The sequence below is a fragment of the Rhinatrema bivittatum genome, chromosome 1 (assembly GCF_901001135.1).
Source record: "Rhinatrema bivittatum chromosome 1, aRhiBiv1.1, whole genome shotgun sequence".
Classification (NCBI taxonomy): Eukaryota; Metazoa; Chordata; class Amphibia; order Gymnophiona; family Rhinatrematidae; genus Rhinatrema; species Rhinatrema bivittatum.
The window spans coordinates 115,020,628-115,046,930 of NC_042615.1; the positions used below are offsets into that span (position 1 = coordinate 115,020,628).

The following is a 26,303-nucleotide window of genomic DNA, read 5'->3' on the forward strand; positions in this document are numbered from 1 at the left end:
TTATGTTGATTCTTTCCTATTTTACTAAAGGGAGAGCTGTAGCATATAGATAGTAATTCAGATCCTGTGTATAATGGATGCTTATTAAAAATAAGAAAATTAGGTCTTACCTTCGATAATTTTCGTTCCTGTAGTACCAAGGATCATTCCAGACTCCTGGGTTATGCCTCCGTACTAGCAGGTGGAAACAGAGCAAAACTTGACAAGCTCCGCTATATATGCCAGGGTGCCACCCACAGCCTGTCAGTATTACGCAATGTCAAAGCAGTGGAGATCCCCCATGTAAACTATGTACAAGAAAATTAACCGGGGAACCCTCGGGTCACTTCTCCCAACAAGAACCAGACCCAAGCAACATGAACGGGAAATCGAGCTGACAAGAAATGTCAAACAGCAAAAAAAAAAATTTCATCCGACACAGCGGACTCTCCGAACGTACTGCAGAATGGGGCGGGACTCTGGACTGATCGTTGGTACTACAGGAACGAAAATTATCAAAGGGAAGACCTAATTTTCTTTTCCCTGTACGTACCGGATCAGTCCAGACTCCTGGGATGTACCAGAGCTCACTACTTAGGTGGGAAACGGAGAGGCCCGCTCTCAAGACGCCTGCTCCAAAATTTCCCTCTAGAATCCTGCACGTCCAAGTGATAATGGCGCGCAAAAGTGTGCAACGATTTCCAAGTTGCTGCCCTGCAGATCTCTAGCAGTGAGATCTGTTGACACTCCGCCCAGGATGCCGCCTGTGAACGCGTGGAGTGTGCCTTGAGCCCCAAAGGTAGAGGAAGGCCTCCCAAAAGATACGCAGAATTTATAGTTTCCTTCAACCAGCGCGATATGGACGTTTTAGACGCCATATTGCCCCTTTTTGGACCGTTCCAAAGAACGAAGAGATGATCCGACGTACGGAAAGCATTCGTGACCTCAAGGTAGCGTAAAAGAACCCTACGCAGATCCAACTTCTTCAACTCCCTGGAAGACTTATCCGATCGATCGAGATGAGAAAAAGCTGGAAGTTCTACCGACTGATTCAGATGAAAAGCCGATACCATCTTGGGGAGGAAAGAAGGGTCAGTCCTGAGAGAAACTCCAGACTCAGAGATCCGTAGGAAAGGGACCCTACAGGATAGGGCCTGAAGTTTCGAAACCCTTCTGGCGGAGGTGATCACCACCAGGAATACTGCTTTCAACGTGAGATCCTTCAAGGTGGCTCTCTTCAGAGGTTCGAAGGGGGGCTCACACAGGGCCCTGAGCACCAGATTTAAGTTCCAGGAAGGACAAGGCAACACAATTGGAGGGTGCAAGTGCGTCGCTCCCTTCAGGAAACGAACCAGATCAGGATGGGAAGCCAAAGACCTCCCGTCCATGGACCCCCGAAGACAACTGAGAGCAGCTACTTGGACCCTCAGGGAACTACAGGACAGCCTCTTCGCCAGACCATCCTGAAGAAACGCCAAGATATCAGGAATGGTAGCCCGGGTAGGTCGTACCGCCCGAGAGAAACACCAGGATTCAAAGACCTTCCATACGTGCATATAGGACAGAGAAGTCGACACCTTGCGGGACCGTAAGAGGGTGGCTACCACTGCATCCGAATAACCTTTACCCTTCAGACGGCGCCTTTCAAAAGCCATGTCGTTAGACAAAAGCGATCTGCCTGCTCAAAACAGACAGGACCCTGATGCAGAAGATCCGGTATTGGTGGTAGACGGAGCGGCGCTTGCACAGTCAGATTGACTAGATCCGCAAACCACGGCCTTCGAGGCCACTCCGGGGCCACCAGGACAACCTCCGCGGGATGACTTTCTATGCGACGCAGAACTTTCCCTATGAGGGGCCACAGGGGGGAGACATACAGGAGAATTGACGTCGGCCAGGGAAGCACCAAGGCGTCCACCCCCTCCGCCCCTGGTTCTCTGCGACGGGCGAAGAAGCGCGGCGCCTTGACATTCTGAAAGGTCGCCATCGGGTCCATGGCCGGTCACCCCCATCTGTCGCAGATGAGCTGAAATGTGTCGTCCACCAGTTCCCACTCTCCTGGATCGAGTTGGTGACAACTCAGAAAATCCGCCTGAATGTTGTCTGTCCCTGCGATGTGAGACGCGATGTGGAGAAGATGTCTCTCCGCCCACTGGATTAGTAGTCGAGCCTCTAAGGCCACTGGTCGGCTCCAGGTCCCCCCCTGACTATTGATATAGGCCACGGTAGTCGCGTTGTCTGACAAGATCCTGACCGATTTCCCCGGGACCAGGGGTAGGAAAGCTTGTAAGGCCAGACATACCGCTCTGGTCTCCAAGCGATTGATCGACCAGCGCCCCTGCACTGAGTGTCGCAAACAGACCGCCCCCCAGCTGGAGAGACTCGCGTCTATGGTGACCACTGTCCATTCTGGGGCCACAAGTGACACTCCCTGTAGAAGCTTGTCTGTTCGCAACCACCAACGCAAACTGGAACGCGCTACCGCCGTCTGGGGTAATGGAAGCTGAAACTGTTCGGAGACCGGGCTCCAGCGGGAGAGCAACGCCGACTGCAAGGGATGCATGTGCGCAAAAGCCCACGGGACCAATTCCAGCATCGAGGTCATGGAGCCAATCCAACTGTAGGTAGTCCCAGGCCGTCGGAGGCTGCATCTGCAGGAGCGCCTTGACCTGTCCTTGCAACTTGTGACAGCGGTCCAAGGAGAGAAAAACCCTGCCTTGCCGAGTGTCGAATAACGCTCCCAAAAATTCCAGTGATTGTGAGGGTTGGAGATGACCCTTGGTCATATTGACCACCCAGCCGAGCGAGTTTAAGAGCTCTAGGACTCGCCGAATCGCGGACCAGCACAGCTCCTCTGACTTGGCACAAATCAACCAGTCGTCCAGGTACGGATGGACTAAGAGACCCTCCCGGCGCAAGTGAGCAGCTACCACCACCAGAATCTTGGTGAAAGTTCTGGGAGCCATCACGAGCCCAAATGGCAACGCTTGAAACTGATAGTGCTTCCCCAGCACAAAGAATCGCAGATATTTCTGATGCTCCTTCCGGATCCCGATGTGCAGATATGCCTCCGTGAGATCCAGTGAAGCCAGGAACTCCCCCGGTCGAACGGACACGACCACGGATCTCAAAGTCTCCATGTGAAAACGTGGATTCCAGAGACAAAGATTGACCTCCTTCAGATCGAGAATGGGACGGGACGAGCCACCTTTCTTTGGCACGACGAAGTATATGGAGTAGTGTCCTCTTCGTTGTTCCAAGACTGGAACTGGGATGATAGCCTCCAGTTCCTCCAACCGGACCAACATCTGATGAGCTGTGTGTCCGCATGGGGAGGGAAAAAACCTCGGGTGGGGAAGACGAGCAAAATCTAAAGCGTAGCCGTGTTTTATCACTGAAAGTACCCACTGATCTGTTGTGATTGTGGTCCAAGCCTTGTAAAAGAGGGACAGTCTGCCCCCTACCTTCGGGACTGAGGGATGGACCGGCCGGACAGCATTGAGCTGACTTGTCACTCAGGGCAGAAGAGGAGGAGGCAGGCCTGCCGAAGCGCCTTCCCCGAAAGGACTGAGACTGCTGCCTACCTCCACCCGAACGAAATGAAGGAGAAGAGGAAGAGCTAGGACGAGAAGACCGGGGCTACCGGCTACTCCGGTACCGGGAGCGAGAGGAGAAGGATCCCTTAGTTCGCGCCCTGTCCTCGGGGAGTCGATGCCCCTTATTCTCGCCCAGCAGCTGTATCATGTCATCCAGTTCTTTACCAAAGAGTAGCTTGCCCTTGAAGGGGAGAGAGCATAGGTGAGACTTGGGGGCTCCGTCCGCCGACCAGTTCCTCAACCACAGGAGACGTCTGGCCAAAACAGCGGACACCATGGAATGAGCCGAGGTTCTGAGGAGATCGTGCAGGGCGTCCGCGCTATAGGCTACCACCGCCTCCAGACGCCCCACCTGCCTGGCTTCCTCTTCGGAGAGGCCCTCATTGGCTAGAAGCTGTTGAACTCAACGGAGACCTGCCCGTAAAGCGAAGTTACTGCAGATCGCCACCCGGGCCCCCAGTGCCGAGACTTCAAAAATCTTCTTCAACTGGATTTCTAACTTCCGATCCTGAAGATCCTTCAGCGCCGTGGTACCCGTAACAGGAATGGTCGTCCGCTTGGTCACTGCCGAAACCGCCGCGTCCACCTTCGGTATCCTCATGACCTCCAGCGCTTCCTCTGGCAAGGGATAAAGTTTATCCATAGCCTTCGTGACCTTCAGGGCCAGATTTGGGGTATCCCATTCTCTAAAGAGCAGATCCGTATAGGAAAAATCGTGGGGGGGCCACTCAGGCCCAACAACACTGGATCCATGGAACAGAGTCGAGACTCTTCCAGAGGCTCCGCTATCCCCAGCTCCCCCAAAATGGCGGGAATGAGGGGACCTAGCTCATTGCAATGAAAAAGGCAAATCACCTTCTGGTCGTCTCCCTCGGAATTCTGGCCCTGTCGCGCCGTCTCTTGCGCAGGAATACCATCTCCCTCTGCCCCCCTTGGGGGTGGGGATGGAGCCTCCTGGTCCTCCAGGTCCTCTGACGTGTCTGAAGTGTCCGTGTCATCCCGGGGAGGGACGGCCCGCAGTGGCCGCTTGGCCTTGGAGGGGCCCGGCATGTCCTCCGTCCGAGGGAGCTCCTTGGGAACCGAGGGGGGGCCCCTGGGGCTCCGCATTGGGGAGCCGCCTCTTAAGCGCCTTGTGGGCTTTAAAAGTCCTATGCATCGCAAGAATAAAATCAGACAAAAAAGAGTTGCCGGAGCCTTCCGAATCCGTGCTGGTATCCTGGCCCATCCCCCGCCCCGTGGGGGAAGCTGATCTGGAAACTGGCCGCTGAGGGGAAAGGGGGGGAATCCCTGGGCCCCTCCCCGGACGGCCCGGATACCGCAGGAGTCGGCGGCAAAATGGCGGGAGTTCCCGCGCTCCTTCTAGCTGACTTGGGAACCGGAGAGGATTGCGTGCCCACCGCGATCGACAAGGACGTCCGCCGCACCAAAACTCCCTGAATCGCCCCCGATGGTCCCTCGCCCCCAGGGATGCAGGCTGAGCACAGCCCATCCCGCGAGAGGCGCACGCTTCTGAACCCGCAGGCCGCGTCACGTGGCATGCCTGCCCCTGCAAGGATCGAAAAAAGGCCTCAAAAACCCGCGAAAACGCTCGCAGAGAGGGGGGGGGTGAAGAAAAGTAAAAATACACGCCGCCTGCAGCGTCGGAGAATCGCCGCGAGGAAGAAAACTTTTTTTTTTTTTTCAACTCACCGGCGCTGTCCCTCGAGTGCTGAATCGGTCGGTCCGGCTGAGGTGAGTGAGCCGGGCTCCCCGGTATCACCCCGGCTGGGCTCTGGGAAGTGGGGTTCTCAACCCCTAGCCCCAGCAAACTGCTCTACCAGGAGGGATGGCCCTCTCAGGACCTGGCAGCCTCCTGGGAGCACGGACCATTTCTTCAACCTGAAAAACAACAAAAATCCTTTTTTTTTTTTTTTTTTTTTTTTAAACTTAATTGAATCAGGAAAAGAAAACAGTCAGAACAAGAAGCCTAACTATCCTCTCACTTATCCAAACCTCTTTCTTTTAATATTATTCTATCCAGGCTGTGAGCTATGCACCCCTACCACCTGCTGGAAACAGAGAAATACTGACAGGCTGTGGGTGGCACCCTGGCGTATATAGTGGAGCTTGTCAAGTTTTGCTGTTTCCACCTCCTGGTGTGGAGGCATAACCTAGGAGTCTGGACTGATCCGGTACGTACAGGGAACGGGTTTTTGGTTCTGGCAGCATTTCTACATCCTTATTAAGCAAACCGTTTCCAGTCACATGTTATGGTTTACTGAATGCAACCATGTGACCCAACCACTATAAATATTTGAAATATTTTGTTCTCTCTCTACAGCGGTGTATACGAAAAACAGAAACTTCCGTTTGTACAAGTCCTCAAAACGGAGGAAGAACATATTTCTTGAACTAGCAGAAGATAATAAATTTGTTCCTAAACCTCAGAAGAATGTTTCTGTGGAACAACAATTTTTCTTTTCCTCTTTGGTCAGCAATGTCAGGTAACAAAAATATCTCCTCTGAGGTCCTTGCACATTGGAATGTAGATATTAAAATGGTAAAACTGTTTTCCAATAGAATGATTTCTCTTATGTGCACATTTTCTCATTGTCCTAGACGTGTGTGTGAAATAGCCAGAATATATCTAATTAAAGTTTACTTGTATTTTTATATTTTTGCTTTCTCAATATAGATCACAATCTAAGAAATGACCAAAGGCTTATGAGTAATAAATATAGCGAATGAATTGATACCTTAGGTGCTAATAATCACCTGATACGATGGTCCCAAGATGGTTAACCCTTTGAGTGGGAAACTGGCTAGGATTCTAATATCAGTTGTCATATCTACAAAATGTGGACCCTAGAGCAAGGGTTCCCAACCTTTTTGGGAGTGTGGAACCCTTTTTGACCTCCAAATTTTGTGCGGATCTCCACATGCTTCTCTTTCATTTTTACCTGCAGTAATATGCCATATATGGAAAAGTTATTAATGTAATAAAATTGAAATAATTATGCACCCTGACTCATTTGTAATATATAAAACTGATTAAATAATACTTTCTGATATAAACTGAATACATACAATTGCAAAGCACAACAATAAATTTGCAAGAATGTCCTGATTTTCAACAACTTGTGGTGTAGCTACAGGCAGCCATACAGATAAATGACTGAATCTGAATCAATTGCAAGGAATGGACTGGTGGAGGATGGGAGAGAGAGACAGATTGGCAAGAAAGAGACTGGTGGAGGAAGAATGAGACTGTTAGAAATGGACTGTGGGGATGGAGGGAGAGAGACTGGTGGGAGATTGGTGAGGAGAGTGAGAGAGAGACTGACAGGGTTGGACTGGTGAGGATGAACTGGTGGGGGAGGGAGACAGAGACTGGCAGGAGGAGAAAGAGAACAACTGGAGGAGCTGGACTAGATTCGGGAGTGAGAGATGGGGACTGGTTGGGATGGCCTGTGAAGCACAGACAGATGGTGAGAGACTGGTGGGGAAAGGGGAAGGAGGAATGTTTTAAGACAGGCCCATGTCAGAATAAAGGAGATGTGGAGAGAGTTTTGGTGCACACATTTCCCTCCCAAAACTCCCCCAAACAAGTTTTTTTTAAATTATGATTTTTAAAGAAAATCACCTGTGACAGGTAAAGTTAGTTTGATCTTGGTGGGGGTCCAATGGCTCTCTCCACACTTGCCTGTTGCCAAGTTCCATATATGCAAAGAACAGACAACCCGCTCAAAAAGCAAGAGGTGCTGCTACAAAACATTTTGCACCATTGTCGCAAGGTAATGTGCATGCAAGTCAGTGGTCTCTCTAGATAAAAGAACCTTCTAAGTAAAATAAAAAAAAAAAAAAAACCTTGCCAGTTTTAACCATCTGGTAAAACTACCATTAGAATTATTCAAGAGCATCAATCAAAAGGTTTTCTAGATAGGAGTGGGACAAATCCCAATATAAAGCCTGCACATCATATTCTATAATACCCTGTGTTCACAGAAACTCCCCCAACAAAGGGTGTAGGGCAGAACAAGGACTTTCCCCTTACCACTCACCATAAAAACATAAAAATCAAATTCTGATTTCACCTCAGTAACAGCAACGCAAACTCCCTCCACTACCAGGAACATTGTATAATTCAAAATCCTGCAAAAAATATACTCTGAGCCTAAAGAAAACTTGCTATACCAGACTCAAACAGTAAGAACCTTACCTATGAAAAGGCAGCACTGCACCATTGTGCCAGGTCCTAAAATATCAATACTCTACCTATTAGGAAAACAGGACAAATTAGGCTGCTATAGATCCCTATTTAGAAACCATTGCTAGCAGAATACCTTGCCTAAGTCATATATGCAGAACACAGACTCTCCAAATACAGAGTATAAATACAAATGTGCAGATAAAAACTGCAAAAAGCCAGACTCCGTATAGATTGCAACAGTGAAAAAACAAACATCACCATTGCTCAAAACATCAAATACAATCAAGAAATAGAAAATATCAATAATTGTAAAACCATTCTAGTAAAAGAATTTCAAAATAACTTACATTTACAGCATCCCATAATTTAAAACTCATTTAAAGTAAATTTCCCAATCACAATAAAATATTTCAAAACATCAGCCACATCAAATAACAGCCAACAATAAAACTAAGGATTTTAAAATTTTCCACTTTCCATACCTGGGGATCTTTTGATTTCCAGTCACCCTTAAATTGCCGTGAATTAGTAAGTATGGGGAGAGGGATGCACAAATTGTTTCCTCATATACATACAATCATTCTCACTTGCACATTCTCTCTCACTCTCACACACATGCCCTCGCTTTCATTCACACATGTGCCCATACACGCTTCCTCTCTGTAATACACACATGGTCTCTCTCACACATACATGCTCTCTCTTATACACACACACACTCCCTTTTTCATACACACAGGCTTTCTCTTTCACACTGTGAAGGGTAGCAGGTGTGTGAGCCCTTCGTGCTGTGGCATAGTTGATGCAGCCTCAAGGGTGAACTCTTGAGGCCTACACCGGCAGATGACAAACGCATCCTGTAGTGGAACAATCTGGAGCTTCACTTATATCAGCCGCCTTCCCCGCAGGTTGAGCCCTTGGGTTCTGGTGGTTGGCAGGACTTAGGCAGGTCTCTAGGGCGGTGAAGAGAACTAGAGTCCAAAGGCACAGTGGAGTTAGGGCAGGTAGCAGACTAGCATAGTCAGAGAACAGGGCAAGGTCGGTGCAGTTGGCTAACAAAAGTGGTCAGGCCAGGTGGCAGGCAATCATGGTCAGGTCCAAGCAAGAGGTCAAGATCCGGAGAGTCAGGCCAAGGATGGACAAAGACACGCTGAAGACACTGCACAAGATGGATAGGACAAAGCAAGGCTTGGAGGAGACAAGCCTGGACGAGGCAAGGCTGGAAAGCAAGACTGGACTCAGGAACATGGGAGAATAGGAACCAAGAACAAGTAAGCAACACATTCTGTGAGGCAGGTGACCCATTGCTGAGGCTAGGTAATGCAGGGCCTTTAAATAGACCAATCAAGTTGATGTCATCGGGAGGTGTCGCTCATTGCGGCCTCCATCATGCGTGCATTTAAGCATGTGCACCTGAGGGAAGGCAGCAACTTAATGGCATCAGCGGTGGTCAGCAGCATGTGGCAATGGCATTCTGCCACGATGGGAAGCCTCCAGCTTCATCAGTCAGCAGTGATGGTGAGTGCAGTGACTCACAGGGTAGTCCTGAGAGCCCCCAAATATAATATACACATGCTCCCTCTCTCATACACACATGCTCTTCATGCACACACATGCTCATACAAACACATATGCTTCCTCTCATACACACACAATTACACTCACCCTCTCTCATACACGCAATCTCTTACACACATATCCTCCCTCTCAAACACTCATGATCTCTCTCACACAGGCTCCTTCTCTCATTCACACACACATACATACCAGCCTCCTCTGCTAGTTCACACAGGCATACAAGCTTTACACACCCTCTTTCACTCAGGCTGCTCCCTCTCTTTGTCCTGGAATCTGTTGGGGGGGGAGGGGTCCAGTGGCCTCCCTCTTACTCAGGCTGCTGGTGGTATGGGGTTATCCAGCAGCCCTGTGGCCTCCTACGGTCTTTGGCCGCTGAGCGATAGGGTGCGCTGGTGGCCCAGCAGCCTCCTGCATTCCTCGGCTGCCAGCGGGAAGTGGTAAGCCAGCAGTGTGGCCTTCTGTAGTCTTTGATTGCCAGCGTGATATGATGCACCAGAGGCTGTGTGGCCTCCATTACTCGGCCACTAGCAGGATGGGGTGAGTCGGCGGGCTTGCTGCTTCCTTCAGTCTTCAGCTGCCAGCGAGAAGGGGTGCACCTGCGGGATGAAGTTTGCCGGAGGCCTGTTGGGCTTTCTTTTTGGTGGCCCCTGCAGATTGGTGTCTGTGGCAGCCTGTCTGGCCTCTTCTTGGTGCGGGTTTTTCTGTTTCCTCATGCATTTTGTGGACCCTTCTGATATGGTCTGGCGGACCCCTAGGAGTCCGTGGACCACATGTTGGGAACTACTGCCCTAGGGTATAAAGTTCTCCTTTGAGGGTTGAATTGTGTCAGTTTGTACATTTCAGTTTCTCATTGGTACAAATTAGTATTACATTAATACTAATTGTGTTGTATTCAGTCCAGTCAAAACATCATTTTAGAAACATGATGGCAGAAAGAGACCATACTGCCCATCCACACCAACTACTAAACTCTAAAATCCCTACCACTCAGAGATCCCGAGTGCTTACCCCATTCTTTCTTGAATTGAGATACCACCACCTTGACAGAAAGTCATAAGAAGTTGCCATACTGGTTCGGACTGAGGGTTTATCAAGCTCAGTATCCAGTTTTCAACAGTGGCCAATCCAGGATACAAGTATTTGGCAAATACCCAAAAGTAAATAAATCTCATGACAGTAATAAGCAGTAGCTGTTCCCTAAGTCAATTTGATTAATAGCAGTTTATGGACTTTTCCTCTAGCAACTTATCCAAACCTTTTTTAAATTCACCTAAGCTAACTGCCTTAACCACATCCTCTGGCAATGAATTCCAGAGCTTAATTGTGCATTGAGTGAAAACTATATCTTTGTGAGATGTGGCGACCAGAATTGCACATTGTATTCAAGGTGTGGTCTAACCATTGAACAATTTGCCATTCCCTTCCTAATAATTACTAACATTCTGTTTGCTTCTTTGGCTGACACAGCACACTGAGCCGACAATTTCAATGTAATATCAACTATGATGTCCAGATTGTTTTCCTGAGTGGTAACTCCTAAAATGGAACCTAACATCATGTAGCTACAGCATGGGTTATTTTCCCCTATGTGCATCACCTTGCACTTCATATATTTCACCTGCCAAATGGATGCCCAATCTTCCAGCCTCACAAGGTCCTCCAGCAATTTATCACAATCTGCTTGTGATTTAACTAATCTTTTTAATTTTGTCATCTGCAAATTTGATCACCTTATTATTGGTAGCTCTTTCCAGATCATTTATAAATATATTAAAAGCACAGGTCCAAGTACAGATCCTTGAGGCACTCCACTGTTTACCTTTTTCCCACTGTGAAAACAGACCATTTAATCCTACTGTTTCCTGTCTTTTAACCAATTTGCAATCCACAAAAGGACATCTCTTCCTATCCCATGACTTTTTAGATTTCTTAGAAGCCTCTCATGAGGGACTTTGTAAAATGTCTTCTGAAAATCCAAATTCACCACATCTACCAAGTCACCCCTTCAAAACATTATAGTAGATTTGAGATAAGACTTACCTTGGGTAAATCCATACGGGCTATCCACCATTAAATCATGTCTGTCTATATGTTCTGTGATTTATTTTTTATAATACTTTTTCATAACTTTTCCTGGCACTGAAGTCAGGCTCACTAATCTATAGTTTCCTGTATCACCTCTGGAGCCCTTTTTATATTTTGGGGTTACATTGGTCATCTTCCAGTCTTCAGGTATAGCGGATGATTTTAATGATAAGTTAAAAATTACTGGTAATAGGTATGAAATTTCATTTTTGAGTTCTGTCAGAACCCTAGGATGTATACCATCCATTCCAAGTGATTTGCTGCTCTTCAGTTTGTCAATCTGGCCTACTACATCTTCCAGGTTCACCATGATTTGAGTCAGGTCATCTGAATAGTCATCCTTGAAAACCATTTCCAAAATGGGTAACTCCCCAACATCCTCATCTGTAAACACCTAAGCAAAGAATGCATTTAGTCTTTCTGTGATGGCCTTATCTTTCTTAAGTGCCCCTTTAACCCCTTGATCATCTAATGGTCCAACCAACTCCCTCACAGGCTCCCTGCTTTGGATGTATTTAAAAAAAATTTTATTATGAGTTTTTGTCAAACATACACAATATGTGAGGATTAATTATGTCTTAACATTTCATCCATTTGTTTTTCACCCTCAGAAATTGGTATCAGACTGCGTGCTCAATCGCTTAGGCTCTTGCCCTATACAGGGCTACAACCTTTTTCATGATGGCAATGGCACTAGAATAGTAACTTCATTTACCAATTTCACTAATGTACTCTTATTATTTTATATACCAATTTTTAACTTTTTAATCGTTTTAAAAATGTTTTACTTATCTTGCCAAATTCATGACAACCTCTCCGCACCGTTGTGTGAACTTGTCCCGTAAGTATCCAAATCAACTGCCTGACAGGCAGTGCTATCCACCAATATATATGTGTGACTGCTAAAATTCTACCCTCCCGACATTGCAATGAAGTTACTATTCTAGTGCCATTGCCATCATGAAAGAGGTTGTTGCCCTGTATAGGGCAAGAGCCTAAGCGATTGAGCACGCAGTCTGATACCAATTTCTGAGGGTGAAAAATAAACGGACGAAATGTTAAGACATAATTAATCCTCACATATTGTGTATGTTTGATTGTATTGAGTGAGGACAGTAGCCCTTCAATTTTGTTATTTGGATTTTCTTGGTGAAAATTATGAGTTTTTGCCCAGAAATTTTCTGTAATTTTTGTGAATTGGAATGTATGTGTATGCATCCTTGAGATCTTGGGAGATAGCCAATCATTGATCTCCAGCTGAAGAAGGATAATACTTAAGGAATTCATTTAGAACGTTCCCTTTTATGGATGCATGCTGAGGTTTCTGAAGTTTAGGATGCAGACATCCTGCCTTTTTTGGAATTAGAGAGTACTTGACATAGAAACCTGTGTTCTTTTATGTATTGGAACAGATTCTACTGCATTTGCTGAGGTTAGTTTTGTTAGTTCTTGTTGTAGAAGTTTGATTTGTTCTGCAACAAGACAAGTCAGTGCCTCCTTGGAGGATTGTTTGAGAAGGAGAGATCTGACATTTTAACAGTACCCTTGCTGTTTAATTTTTAATACCCAACAATTTGTTGTGATCAAAGACCATGCAGGAATAAAGTGCTGGAGTTTTCCTCTCCCCCAGTGAAAGACTGTCTAAGGCTAACAAGAATTCTGTTTGCTGTAGTAAAAAATTCTGGTTTGAGAGAACTGCAAGGTTTTGGTTTGTACTCTTTTTTGATTTGTTGCCTGGGCTGCTGCTGTTGCTGCTAAAGGTGCAAGTTGTTGGAAGGGATAAGGCTGATGTCTCTTCCTTTAGCAGAAGTACTGCCCTTTGTAATATCGAGGTTGGATCTTTCTAGATTTAGAAGGTTGTACTGTCACTGCTACTGCTAATATAAGCAGAATAGCACAGTAATGCTTAAGATCTACTGCTTCTTTTGTCTTTTCTCCAAAGAGATCATCTCTTGTACATAGAACATCAGCAAGTTTTTTCATGTACATCCTAGTGAAGCTAAGCTACTCTTCTCGCTTGAATGGCTATTTCTGACATCCTGGAAGAAGTATCATAAACCTCATATTTTGATCTGATGAGATGCTTACCACATTCTTCAGCTCCATGGATAGTTGATATGAAACACTACTTGAAATCTGTTGGAAGCTATTATGTTGTATCCTGTAGTTTCTATAATGAAGAATATATGTAATGTACCTTAATGATGTGTAGCTGTTCTAAAAATAATTTCCCTGTACGTACCCGGATCAGTCCAGACTGTGGGTTGAGCCTCCTGTCCAGCAGATGGAGACAGACCAAAACTGAAAGGGTATCTTATATCAGGACAGAGCTTACCCTGCAGCCCTTCAGTATTTGTCTGTCTCCAGCAGATGCAGGCAGCTCACCCTGCGGCTCCCTGGTTTTTCTTCCTTAGCCCTTGGGGCTTTTCTTACTCTAATTTTGTCAGGATCAAGCAAGTATTATTGTTTCTTTAAATTAAGTTTATAAAAAAAAGTTTGACTTTTTTCTTCAGGAGTCAGAACTGTCTCCTGACTCTTGGGGAGCCTAGGGGGGCTTTGCCCCTTGTTTGATACAGCCTAGGCTCCCTATTCCCAGTGTACCTCTGCTGTGGGGTGATACTGGTGGTCCAGTCACTCCCTCTAGTCAGCTGTCTCTCTACTGGGACGCTTTATTCCCCTGCGCTGCCAGCAGGGATGATTCATTCCCCTGCACTACTCAGTTAAAAAAAAAAAAAAAAGTTAAAATCGATTGGGTGCCCGTCTTACCTCAGCAGCTGTTTAGAGAAAGGGGCGGGCACGGTTCATTCTCCTGCTCATGCTCCTTCAGGCACTGCAGCTCAGCTGATTCTAATTTTTTTCTCTGCCTCGTGATTCTCTACATACCGCGTTCTAACTTGTCTTGCCTGTGGGGGGGAGTCTTTGATTCGGCTCTCCCATGAAGGGCTGTGTTTGGGGTGTCTGCTGGGGGGAGAAGGCCCCTCCCCGGCAGCGAATAGATCAGTAACCCAGGGCAGGTCCTCTAAACGCGGGAACGGCAGCCATCTTGGGAATATCGGCAGCTCCTGTTACAGGGCTGCAGGACTCAGAGGAACCTGATTTTACTGTCTCACCCCCCCCCCCCCCCGATTTGAACCCCATGCAGTCTCCTGCTGAGGGTACTGACCCCCCTCCCCAATCCCTCCCCCCGGGAAATCCAGAACTCGTTTATGTTCTGATTTTGTGCTTCTCAGGCACAAATTTTACTTGGCTAGCTTGCAAGAGGAGGTGGACCCTCCCCAGGTCCCCCTCCCCCTAAAATCCCTCGGATGCCCCCCATCGCCCGCTCCTGCGGTTCCAGATGCGCAGGGGTCTATCAGAGTGTGGGTGGTCCCTGGGTCCCCGTCCCCCCCCCCCCCCCCCCGGATCCTCCTGCTCCATTGGCGGTTCCGGATCCGGGTGCGGATTTGTCGGGGCCACCACCCCTTCTCGAGGGGGATGACCCATGAGTTCTTCACTTATTTCAGAGGGAGGAACTGGATCCGCTCATTCCTTTCATCATTCAGGAGCTGGGAATTAAGAGTCCTTCAGTGGATGTGCTCAAGGCCGCTATGCCGGCTTGCGTGGACCCAGACCTGGCGGGCTCTTCCGCGCACTTTCCCCTTCCATCCCATGCACAAGCTGATGCTTCTCCTGGAATGGGAAGCTCCCAAGTCGGGGCTTCGAGTGGGGAGGGCTATGGACAAGCTCTATCCTCTTCCCAAGGAGTGCCTGGACATGCTGAAAATTCCTAAGGTGAATTCTTCTCTGTCTGCAGTCACCAAGCACACCACCATTCCAGTGGTGGGTGCTATGGCCCTGAAGGATGTTCAAGACCGCAAGCTAGAATTCTATCTTGAGCGCATCTTCGAAGTCTTGGCCTTGGGAGTTCGGGCGTCGATCTGCAGCAGTCTCATGCAGCAGGCAAGCCTTAGGTGGGTTCAACAATTGCTCAGCACCCAGGACCTCCCATCTGCAGAGGCAGAGCAGCTTGAAAGGTTGGAAGGCACTATAGCGTATGGGGCGGATGCCCTTTACGACTTGTTCCGCGTCCAAGCAAAAGCAATGGCTTCAGCGGTCTCGGCCAGACAGCTTCTCTGGCTTCGTAATTGGTTGGCTGACTCCTCTTCCAAGACGCAGTTGGGCACGCTTCCTTTTAAAGGTAAGTTGTTTTTTGGCGAGGACCTAGAGCAGCTTATTAAATCCTTGGGTGAGAACAAGGTTTATAAACTACCTGAAGACAGCCTGAAATAGTTGAGAGCCTTCTTCCCTACACGTACCCGCTTCCGGGGTCAGCGAAGATATAATCCTCAGGTGAGAGGGGCTTTCTCTAGGGGAAACTCCTCCTCCAGATCTCAGCCCTGGTCTCAGTCCTTTTGAGGGCGCCTTCTGAGATGGCATCCCACAGCATTCCACCGCCAAGCCTGCCTCCCAATGAGATTCAACCGGCCCATTCCTCCATTCCAAACTTAGGTGGTCGTCTATCTCTCTTCCTCAAGGAATGGGCCAAAATCACGTCGGATCAGTGGGTCCTCGAGATAATCGAGAGAGGCTATGCTTTAGAATTTGCTCGAGACCTAATGGATCTGCACATAGTCTCCCCGTGCGGACATTGGAAGCGGGCTGCCGTATCCCAGACTTTCGTCAGACTGCAAGGGTTGGGGGCCATAGTCCCAGTCCCGACGGAGGACCAAGGCGCCGGCCAATATGCCATCTACTTTGTGGTACCGAAAAGGACGGTTCTTTCTGCCCCATTTTGGATCTCAAGAGAGTCAACCAGGCCCTCAAGGTGCCTCATTTTCGGATGGAGACCCTGAGGGCGGTAATAGCAGCTGTTCACCCCGAAGAATATCTGGCCTCTCTGGACTTGATGGAGGCCTACTTACACATCCCAATCCAGTCCGAGCATCAGAGGTATCTCCGTTTCGACATCTTGGGCCAGCACTTTCAGTTCCAGGCTCTGCCCTTCGGTCTCGCCACAGCACCACGCACATTTACCAAGGTCATGGTGGTGGTGGCAGCCGCTCTCCGACAGGAAGGAGTCCTGATCCAACCTTATCTGGACAATTGGCTAGTGCGGGCCAAGTCAGAGACACTATGCAAGCTGGCAGTCGACTGCGTCCTAGCTCTCCTCACTTCGCTGGGGTGAATAGTCAACTTTCCCAAGAGCAATCTGCGGCCCTCCCAGGTCTTGGAATTCCTGGGGGCTCACTTCGATACTCGAGTCGGCAAGGTATTCCTTCCGGATGTTCGAGCATTCAAGCTGGTGGACCAAGTCCGAAATCTCCTTTTTCTGCCTCTTCCTATAGCATGGGACTACCTCCAAGTTCTGGGGACCATGGCTTCCACTATCAACCTGGTCCCCTGGACTTTTGCGCATATGCGTCCATTACAGAAAGCTTTGCTATCCCGCTGGAAACCAGTCTTGGAACAGTTTCGGACAACTCTCCCGCTCTCTGACTCTACCATCAGCGACATACAGTGGTGGCTATCGCTCAAGCACCTTCTGAAAGGAATCTCCTTACAGACCCCGCAGTGGATTGTAGTAACGACAGATGCCAGCCTCTCCGGGTGGGGAGCAGTCTGCCAGTCTCAATCTCATCAGGGAAAGTGGTCCCCGGTCCAATCCCGCTGGCACATCAATCGCCTGGAGGCCTGGGTGGTTCGTCTGGCTCTCAAAGCCTTCCGCTGATTCGCCGCAGGGCAGTGCGGGTGCTCTCAGACAATTCCATCACGGTGGCTTATATCAATCAACAGGGGGGTACCAAGGGTCTCCTGATGGCCCTAGAAGCCAGCAAGCTCTTTGCCTGGGTGGAGTGCCACCTGGAGCGCCTGGCAGCTTCTCACATAGCGGGCAAGAAAAAATGTGCAAGCCGATTTCTTGAGTCAACAGCATCTCGATCTGGGCATGTGAGAGTTGTCCGGAGCGATAGAGCTGATTGTCAGCAGGTGGGGCCCTCCTCACCTGGACCTGATGGCAACCTTGGGCAATGCCAAAGCTCCCAGGTTCTTCAGCCACTGGAGGGAGCACTGCTCGGAAGGAGTAGATGCTCTAGTCCCTCCTTGGCCCCTAGTGGGAAAGGTCCTCAGAAGAGTAGAGCTTCACAGGGGGCCGGTCATCCTCGTAGCTCCCGAATGGCCCCACAGACCGTGGTTCGCGGATCTGGTAAATCTGGCGACGGACGGCCCTCTCCGTTTCAGTCATCTTCTGCGTCTTCTCCGGCAGGGTCTTGTATTTTTCGACCAGGCGGATCGCTTCTGTCTAGCGGCCTGGCTTTTGAACGGCGGAGACTAAGAAAGAAAGGATACAAAGAAGAAGTTATATCCACTCTACTGCGCACCCACAAGACTTCTACCTCGCTCGCCTATGTCCGTGTTTGGAAGGTTTTCGAGAATGTCTGTGCAGAATCTGGTGTCTTGGCTCGTTCTGCTACAGTTTCGGTGATTCTTCCTTCCTCCGGAAGGGCCTCTCCAAGGGTCTTTCACTCAGCTCATTGCACGTCCAAGTGCCCGTTCTCGGTTCTCTCTTAGGTAACGTTGATGGTCACGCAGTATCTTCACACCTGGATGTTTGTTTTCTTAAGGGCGCCAAGCATTTGAAGCCGCCCATCCGGGCCACTTGTCCTTCGTGGAGTCTTAATTTAGTCCTTTGGGCTCTCTGAGGCTCCTTTCAAACCTCTCCGTCGGGCTACTCTTAAGGACCTGACACTCAAAACAGTTTTCCTGGTTTCTATCTGCTCTGCCAGACGAGTGTCGGTAATTCAAGTGTTGTCCTGTCGGGAGCCCTTTCTGCGGTTTTCTGATTCTGGAGTTTCTCTCAAGACTGTACCCTCCTTCTTGCCGAAGGTTGTTTCTTCCTTTCATGTCAATCAGTCGGTGGAACTTCCCGCTTTCTCTCCTGAGGATATAGCAGGTCTGGTTGGGAGTGATCTTCACCGCCTTGATGTAAAACGCGTTCTCCTGCATTACCTCCAGGTCACCAATGAGTTTCGAGTCTCCAATCACCTTTTTGTCCTGTGGAGTGGTCCAAATAGGGGCAACCAGGCTTCTAAGGCTACGATTGCCCGTAGTCTTAGAAGTCTGGTTGAAGGAGGTTGAAGGAGGCGATTTCGTTGGCCTATATCTGCCAAGGCCGGGCAGTTCCGGAGGGCTTGAAGGCCCATTCCTTGCATTCTCAGGCTACTTCTTGTGCGGACTGCCAATCCGTCTCTTCGCAGGAAATATGCAGTGCCGCTACGTGGAAATCCCTGCTTACCTTTGCTCGACATTACTGCCTTGATGTACAGGCGCCAGTATTTGGTTCTTTCGGTCGGCAGGTGCTTCGAGTGGGACTGTCTCGGTCCCACCCTGATTAGGGAAGCTTTGGTACATCCCACAGTCTGGACTGATCCGGGTACGTACAGGGAAAGGAAAATTAGTTCTTACCTCTTAATTTTCATTCCTGTAGTACCACGGATCAGTCCAGACACCCTTCCCTATACTTCCTGCTGTCCAATCGAAGCGTCCTTCCTCTTTTTGCAGGATACGGAATGTTTTTCATCTGTGATTATAATTTGAGGCACCGGAAGCATCTCTTGGACAATGGACATTCAGACAAAGCGTTCCTCTACAGAGTTCATTCAGTGTTTGCATTTGATAGCGTTTTCTGAGTTCTCTTGTTACTTACTTGATCCATTATGGTTTATCTTTATGCTTTTCTGCTTTGACAATGGTTATACTGAAGAGCTGCAGGGGTAGGCTCTGTCCTGATATAAGATACCCTTTCAGTTTTGGTCTGTCTCCATCTGCTGGACAGGAGGCTCAACCCACAGTCTGGACTGATCCGTGGTACTACAGGAATGAAAATTAACAGGTAAGAACTAATTTTCCTTTAACTGTAAAACATTTTTTGCTGTGTGATCCACTATTCTCAGAGGGCAATTAGAATGAGTTTTAGATCTTGTTTCCTTTTTTTTTTAAAGCTAATTCTGCTACCACTGATTGAGGAAGTTGAATGTTTTGATGACCTGGGCAAGATTGAACCTTTTATAGTTAATATTCAATGTGTGTTTTGTTTTGTTTTAGACAAGTAGTGTTGACACATCCTTAACTGAAATTCCTATCGCTCCCTTGTCAGAAATTCCAGTTGTAGTCTTATGTATTGGTATCACAACCATTACAACGTTGGAGGTGCAATAAACTTTAATAAACCAAATACGCCTTCTTTTAGTACAAGGGGAAAGAAATCTCCTTTTCCGACTTTTGGGCTAAAGTAAGATATACTGTATTCCTGAGGAAATAATGTACTCCTAGGCATTTGTAGCAGGGAATCTGATGAAAGACCAGTAGAGTCATCATCATCAGAATGGAATAGTGAAGAAACATAAGATTCAAACCCCTTCTGTGAATTGAAATAGTGCCATAAGAGGTTCCTTTGACATTGTCTGCTCCCTAGATGGGGATGAGCCATGACAAGATATGTTTTCTTTAGCTGGTAAAGGTGGAATAGCAGACTGATTTTCTATTTTAGGTGTCAGTGACTCTAAAATGGGTGTCATCTGCTCCAGGAGTAGAGGAGGTAGCTATTGGTGAAATTTTTTGCAAATTCAATTCACATCTTTCTAACCATAGACTGATAGTCAGTTGCTGGAATGACAGGGGAAAAACTGTCTGTCTGATCCAGGAACCAAAATTGTCAGGACTGGGGAGGTTTGGTTCTATTTTGATTTTTCTGCGCTGAAAAAGAAGTCTCCGAACTGAAGTTCTGCATAGAAAATAATACTATGATTTTGTTTGTGGATTCTGCTGATAACATTTTTGATCTGAGGAAGATTGCACTGAAGGGAACCATCTCTGAGTTGAAGTGTCTGGCAGTGCAGAGTGTACATGTTCCAACACCAAGGCACTGGACAACATCACCATCTTTTCTGTGCTGAGGTTACTCAAAATCATGGCACCAGTCATGAGAACAGTGTACTTTTATTTGATTTAGACAATGGTGTCTGTGCCAAAGAGTGCTTCAACTAACTATTGAGTTGAAAACAATAGGAGGGCTTATAAACACCAGACACATTGGTCATTCTGATCTGACAGTTATTTTTTGAAGAGCAACAGGAACATCTCTTGAACACCAGCTTGTTGTCTGCGATCTTGAAGAGGACTAATGCTAAATAAAACTAAATTTTGAAGAAAATAAATTAACTTCTTTTTTTTTTTTTCCCAGAAGGAGGTTTTTAAATGAAAAATATCAAGTAGAAAAAAAAAGCAAAGAAACACTAAGGGAAATACATTTATTTATTTTTTATTTAGAAACTTTTATATACCGGTATTTGTGGGGACATCATACCGGTTCACATAATAACTGCAAGGTTGGAAAGTACATTTCAACAGGGATAGTAACTGGGCGCGGGGATAACCAATAGGCAGAATGAAGGATAGAAAACAAGAAGGTCATAACGAGAGAATAACAATTAACAATTTACAATTTACATTGAATATCTCCTTAATATAAGGAGATGGCGGTCACCTAGAGGGGGGGGGGGCTGCGGAGGGGGAGGGAAAGCTATTCTGCGGAGGGGGAGGGAAAGCTATTCTGTGTAGGCATGGTTGAACAGAAGTGTTTTTAGTTTCTTTTTGAATTTGATTGCACAGGGTTCAAGGCGCATGTGGACAGGTAGGGAGTTCCAGAGGGCTGGACCGGCAATTGAGATGTGCCATCTCAATTGCCGGTCCAGCCGGCAATTGAGATGGCACATCTGCCGGTCGCGGGTGGAGGAGAGATGAGCTGTTTTCAAGGATTGAACATGTAGGGTGCCTTTGTTGGTGGATCTGGTGGCTCGGGTGGAAAAGGAGGCGGTGAATGGGAGGTCGAGCCAGTTTGAGTTGTGGGTGTGGATGGATTTGTGTATTATGGTCAAAGTTTTGTAGTGTATGCGGGACAGGATGGGGAGCCAATGTAAGTCCTTAAGGATGGGGGTAATATGGTCGTGTTTGCGTGTGTTCGTGATGAGTCTTGCAGTAGCATTTTGCAATAGTTGGAGGGGTTTTATCGAAGATAGGGGGAGCCCTAAGAGGAGGGCATTACAGTAATCAAGTTTGGAGGTGAGGGTGGCTTGAATCACTGTACGGAGGTCATGGGTGTAGAGAGATAATGAGAAGCTTTAGTTTGAAAGAGCAAAAAAAAAAAAACCCCAATCCTTTCATGCTAGTGGAAGAAAATAGGCTAGGAGGAGACTTGAATAGCGATGGCTGCACAGGAGGGTCTGTACATGCTCAGAGAGACCTTGGTCTTTCAGAGCTCTGAGAGAGCTATCAGATTTTGTACCTTTGGATGATGTCACTCACTTTTGTGGCTGAAATCTTGCTTGTCCACAGGGCAAAAATTAATCTTCAGTATGAAAGTGGTAATGCTTAAAGATATGGTTTTGCGACTGTTGCATATTAGAGTGCACAAACCATAAAGATCAGTGTGCTTATGATAAAATCATCTTCCACTGTTTTATAAAGAGTAGATTTTCATAGGTGTGCGCATGCACACATGGATGTGCCAATGGTATAAGATGTAGAGGACTGGGAGGGAACTTCCCTATCCCCCTACATATTCTCCACCAGAAACATGAGGTGAGCAGTGTAAGCCCTGAAGGAATAAAATCCCCAAATTAACAATGCAATAAGAATAGCTAAGAAAAATCAAACATGTAGTATTACTTTTTAAAGATAATTGACTTATGAATATTTATGAAAGTTATGTGAATGGTTAATAGCTAAGGCTGAAGCCTTGACAATTGACATTACTGCTAAGTTTCAAACTTTTCCTAATTCATCCTTTTGCATATGTTTTTAAGAAAAAAAAAAAGGATGATCAACAATATTTATTTCTAAATATAACTAATAAACACCTGAGTATTTTAATATTTAAAGCATGTTTAATAAACTAAAGACCTTTTTTGCATTTTGGTAGGTTTAGATATAATGTTCAACATTGTTGTCTGTTTTTTATATCAGGTTTTCAGATGATCTAAAAATCCTAACCTCTGACATCCCAGAGAAGGAAAGGTCTGTTTGTCTAGACAGTCAAAGGTGCAGACCTTCAGGTAAGCATTTCCAATAGCTTCTTAAATCAGGTCCAAGTTATAAATGGTTATCATAGTGTTTTCCCATAGATGCAGAATGAGGAATAAAACCTTTAGTGAGTTGGCCCCTAAGCATTCAGAAAACTACTCTTAAGAAAACTATAAGCAAACCAGAGCAAGAGGAAGGAAAACACTTAGAAGAACCAAGAGGGGGGAATTGGAGGGATCAGGATTCTGACAAATTACTGACATTCTCACAGGACAAGCAGGATGGTAGTCCTCACATATGGGTGACATCATCAGGATGGAGCCCAATCACGGAAAACTTCTGTCAAAGTTTCCAGAACTTTGACTGGCCCCTACTAGGCATGCCCAGCAAGCATGGCACTAACCCTGCAGCCAGCAGGGATTCCCCTTCAGTCTTCTTTTTTTCCGCGCAGCAGTAGCCTCACGGTAAAGGAGCTCTGAAGAGATTCCTGACAGGAATTTTCCTCATGGAATTACTAAAATTTAAATTGCCCCACAGGGGTCCCTCTTCTACCTTTTATAAGTCCGCGGTACTCCGGTAAGTTTTTACCCGTCGATTACTGTCGAGTTTGACCTTCACAGCCTTCTGGCCGTCGACCGAACTGCAGCTAAATTTTTTTCATGGCATCGGGGTTTCGTCGGTGCCTGGACTGTACCCTTACCATGTCTATCATAAACCCCCATAAAGTCTGTGTAATGTGTTTAGGACGCGAGCACAATGTCTTAACCTCCACCAAATGTGCCCTAATGACACCGAAGGGTCGCAAGGCCAGAATGGAGAAGATGGAACTTCTCTTCCGTGCTCAAACCCCGACTCCGTCCATTGCATCGACATCGTCGGAACCGGCACCGTCGACTTCGCGCCAGCATTGACCACTAACTGGTGACCGACCGGCATCGACGACTTCTCAGCCATCGACACCCTCTACTTCCCCTTGGATCGAGGGAATCGCAGGGAGAAAAATCGCCATAGACACCGTAAGACTCGGACCATCGAGGGAGCGAAATCATCGACCGAGTCTCAGAGGTAACCCTCACCCGATCGGGAGCCGCGACTCCACCTTTAACGGTGGTCCCTCCGGCTATGCCTCTGTCTCCTTCTTCTGTTCCAGAGCCAGGGCTGCTTGCTCCAGGTCTCCGAGAAGAACTGGACCGGATGGTCCAGGAGGCCATCGACAAGGCACCGACTGTGGAACCGATCATCGACCCGATTCCAGCAGCGCTAGCACCGCTGCTGTCCAGGATGGAAGCCCTAATGGCTGCCTTTTCACCGATGGATCCCGGGTCTCTGATGACTCCGAAGCCCTCCCCACTGACAGCATCATCGGGAGGAGAAACACCGTTCCGCATTCCTCCATCCGGAGTTATGCCTCAGCCATCGATGCCGATACGCCCCTCGCCACTGACCCAACCATCTGTGCTGATACGTCCATCGGCGCCACCCAGCCATCCATCGATGCCCTTGATGCCTATACCGGTTCCTTCGATGCCATCATCGGTGCTTCCGATAATTCCTTCAGAGCCTAGACAAGGACCTTCAGGTATCCAACCACCCTGTCCCCCTCTACTTCCTAGAGGAAAGGGTGTTGATCCTTATGATACCTGGGGAGATGATACATCATCAGACACCGATGACTTACTCTCACCACCTTCACCCACTGAGAGTAGAAAGCGTTCTCTTCCAGAGGACCTCTCATTTATAAATTTTGTGAAGGAAATGGCTGAATTGGTTCCTTTTCAATTGCAGACGGAACAGGATGATAGGCAGCAGATGATGGAGTTGCTTCATTTCCTGGATGCCCCCAAGGTGATAACCTCTATTCCCGTCCATCAGGTACTTCTTGATGATCTCAAAAAGAACTGGGAAAATCCAGGAACAATTGCTCCAGTACACAGGAAAGCTGACACTACTTATTTAGTACAGTCAGCCCCAGGTTTTCAGAAGTCGCAGCTTGATCACCACTCGGTTGTGCTAGAGTCTGCACAAAAGAGGGCTAAACGGTCAAAACCTCACTCATCTACCCCTCCTGGTAAGGAACAAAAATTCCTAGACAACATTGGTCGCCGAGTATTCCAAGGGGCCATGCTCATCTCCCGAATTGCTGCCTATCAGCTTTATATGACCCAATATAACAGGGTCATCTTTAAGCAGATACAGGACTTCTCAGCCTCCCTGCCTCAGCAATTCCAAGACCAACTACAAACCCTTGTAAGCAAAGAGTTTGAGGCAGGCAAACATGAGATCAGAACATCTTATGACATTTTTGACACCTCTACCAGAGTGTCTGCAGCTGCTATTTTGGCGAGACAGTGGGCCTGGCTCAAGTCTTCTGACCTTCGCCCAGAAGTGCAAGACAGGTTGTCCAACCTGCCTTGTGTAGGAGATAATCTGTTCAGCGAACAGATCCAACGGACAGTAGCCGAATTAAAAGACCATGAGACCCTAAAACAGCTCTTTTCAATGCCTTCCGACTTCTCCTCAAAGCAGCCCTTTAGAAAGGACTCTAAGAAGTTGTTCTACCGTCCAAGAAAGGCCTATCCGCCACCAGCCAGATCCCATGCTACGAGACCTTATCAGAAACCTCAGTCTCGCGAAACCCGAAAACAAAAACCACAAGCAGCTCCCCAGCCGGGGCCTGCTTCAGGTTTTTGACTTCCACTTGGAGAGCAGCAGCCAGATTCCTCTGCCGCACACACCAGTGGGAAGTCGACTGTGCCACTTCCACAACATGTGGCACTCAATCACATCTGACCAATGGGTATTGGCAATCATTGCTCAGGGTTACCATCTGAACTTTCTCGCCCTGCCACCGGACTCCCCACCTCTGCGGACGTGGAGAATGTCCGACCACTTCATTCTTCTGGATCAAGAGGTCTCCCTCCTTCTCCAGTCAAGAGCAATAGAACCCGTTCCACGCTCTCAGCAAGGCCTAGGGTTCTATTCCCGGTACTTCTTAATCCCCAAAACATTTGGAGGCGTCCATCCTATTCTAGATCTATGGCCCTCAACAAGTACCTCCAGCGAGAAAAGTTCAAGATGGTCACCTTGTGTTCGCTTCTACCTCTTCTACAAAGAGGAGACTGGCTGTGCTCTCTGGACCTCCAAGACGCATACACCCACATTGCGATAACTCCAGCTCATTGCAAGTACCTGAGGTTTCTAGTAGGCCTCAAGCACTATCAATACAGAGTGCTTCCATTCGGCCTAGCGTCTGCTCCACAAGTCTTTACAAAATGCCTCGTAGTCGTCGCAGCATTCCTCGGGACACAAGGTGTTCACGTCTACCCCTATCTGGACGACTGGTTAATCAGGGCTTCCACTCAGCAAGCTGCTCTGTCGTCCCTCAATCTAACCTTGCACACTAATTTCGTTAGGGTTTCTCGTCAATTACGACAAATCCTACTTAGTCCCATCTCAAACCTTATCGTTCATTGGGGCAGACTTGGACACCTTACAGGCAAAGGCTTTCCTGCTTCGACAACGAGCACTGACCATCATGTCTTGTTTACCAACTGCAGTCTCAGCACGCTGCGACTGCACACCAATTTCTCGTCCTCCTGGGATATATGGCATCCTCATCCATGTCACACCAATGGCCCGCTTGGCCATGAGGCTCATGCACTGGACTTTGAGGTCTCAATGGACTCAAGCTATTCAGCCTCTGTCGACCATTGTCCATGTCACTGACTCACTCAGTCTGTCTCTCGCCAGGTGGAAAAATCAGAACCATCTCCTCCAGGGATTGCCCTTCCAGGTTCCGCATCCTCAAATCATTCTCACCA

General features: G+C 47.6%; 1 protein-coding gene across 2 annotated transcripts in view; it reads left to right on the forward strand.

Moving 5' to 3' along the window:
- The window catches only part of PRIMPOL (primase and DNA directed polymerase), a 131,250-nt gene that overhangs the window by 82,232 nt on the left and 22,715 nt on the right, over positions 1-26,303 (forward strand). For both annotated transcript variants that reach the window (XM_029584955.1, XM_029584867.1), the window contains exons 7-8: positions 5,896-6,058; positions 22,426-22,514. In XM_029584955.1, the coding sequence (XP_029440815.1) occupies positions 5,896-6,058; positions 22,426-22,514 (252 nt within the window). The remainder of the gene's footprint in view (positions 1-5,895; positions 6,059-22,425; positions 22,515-26,303) is intronic.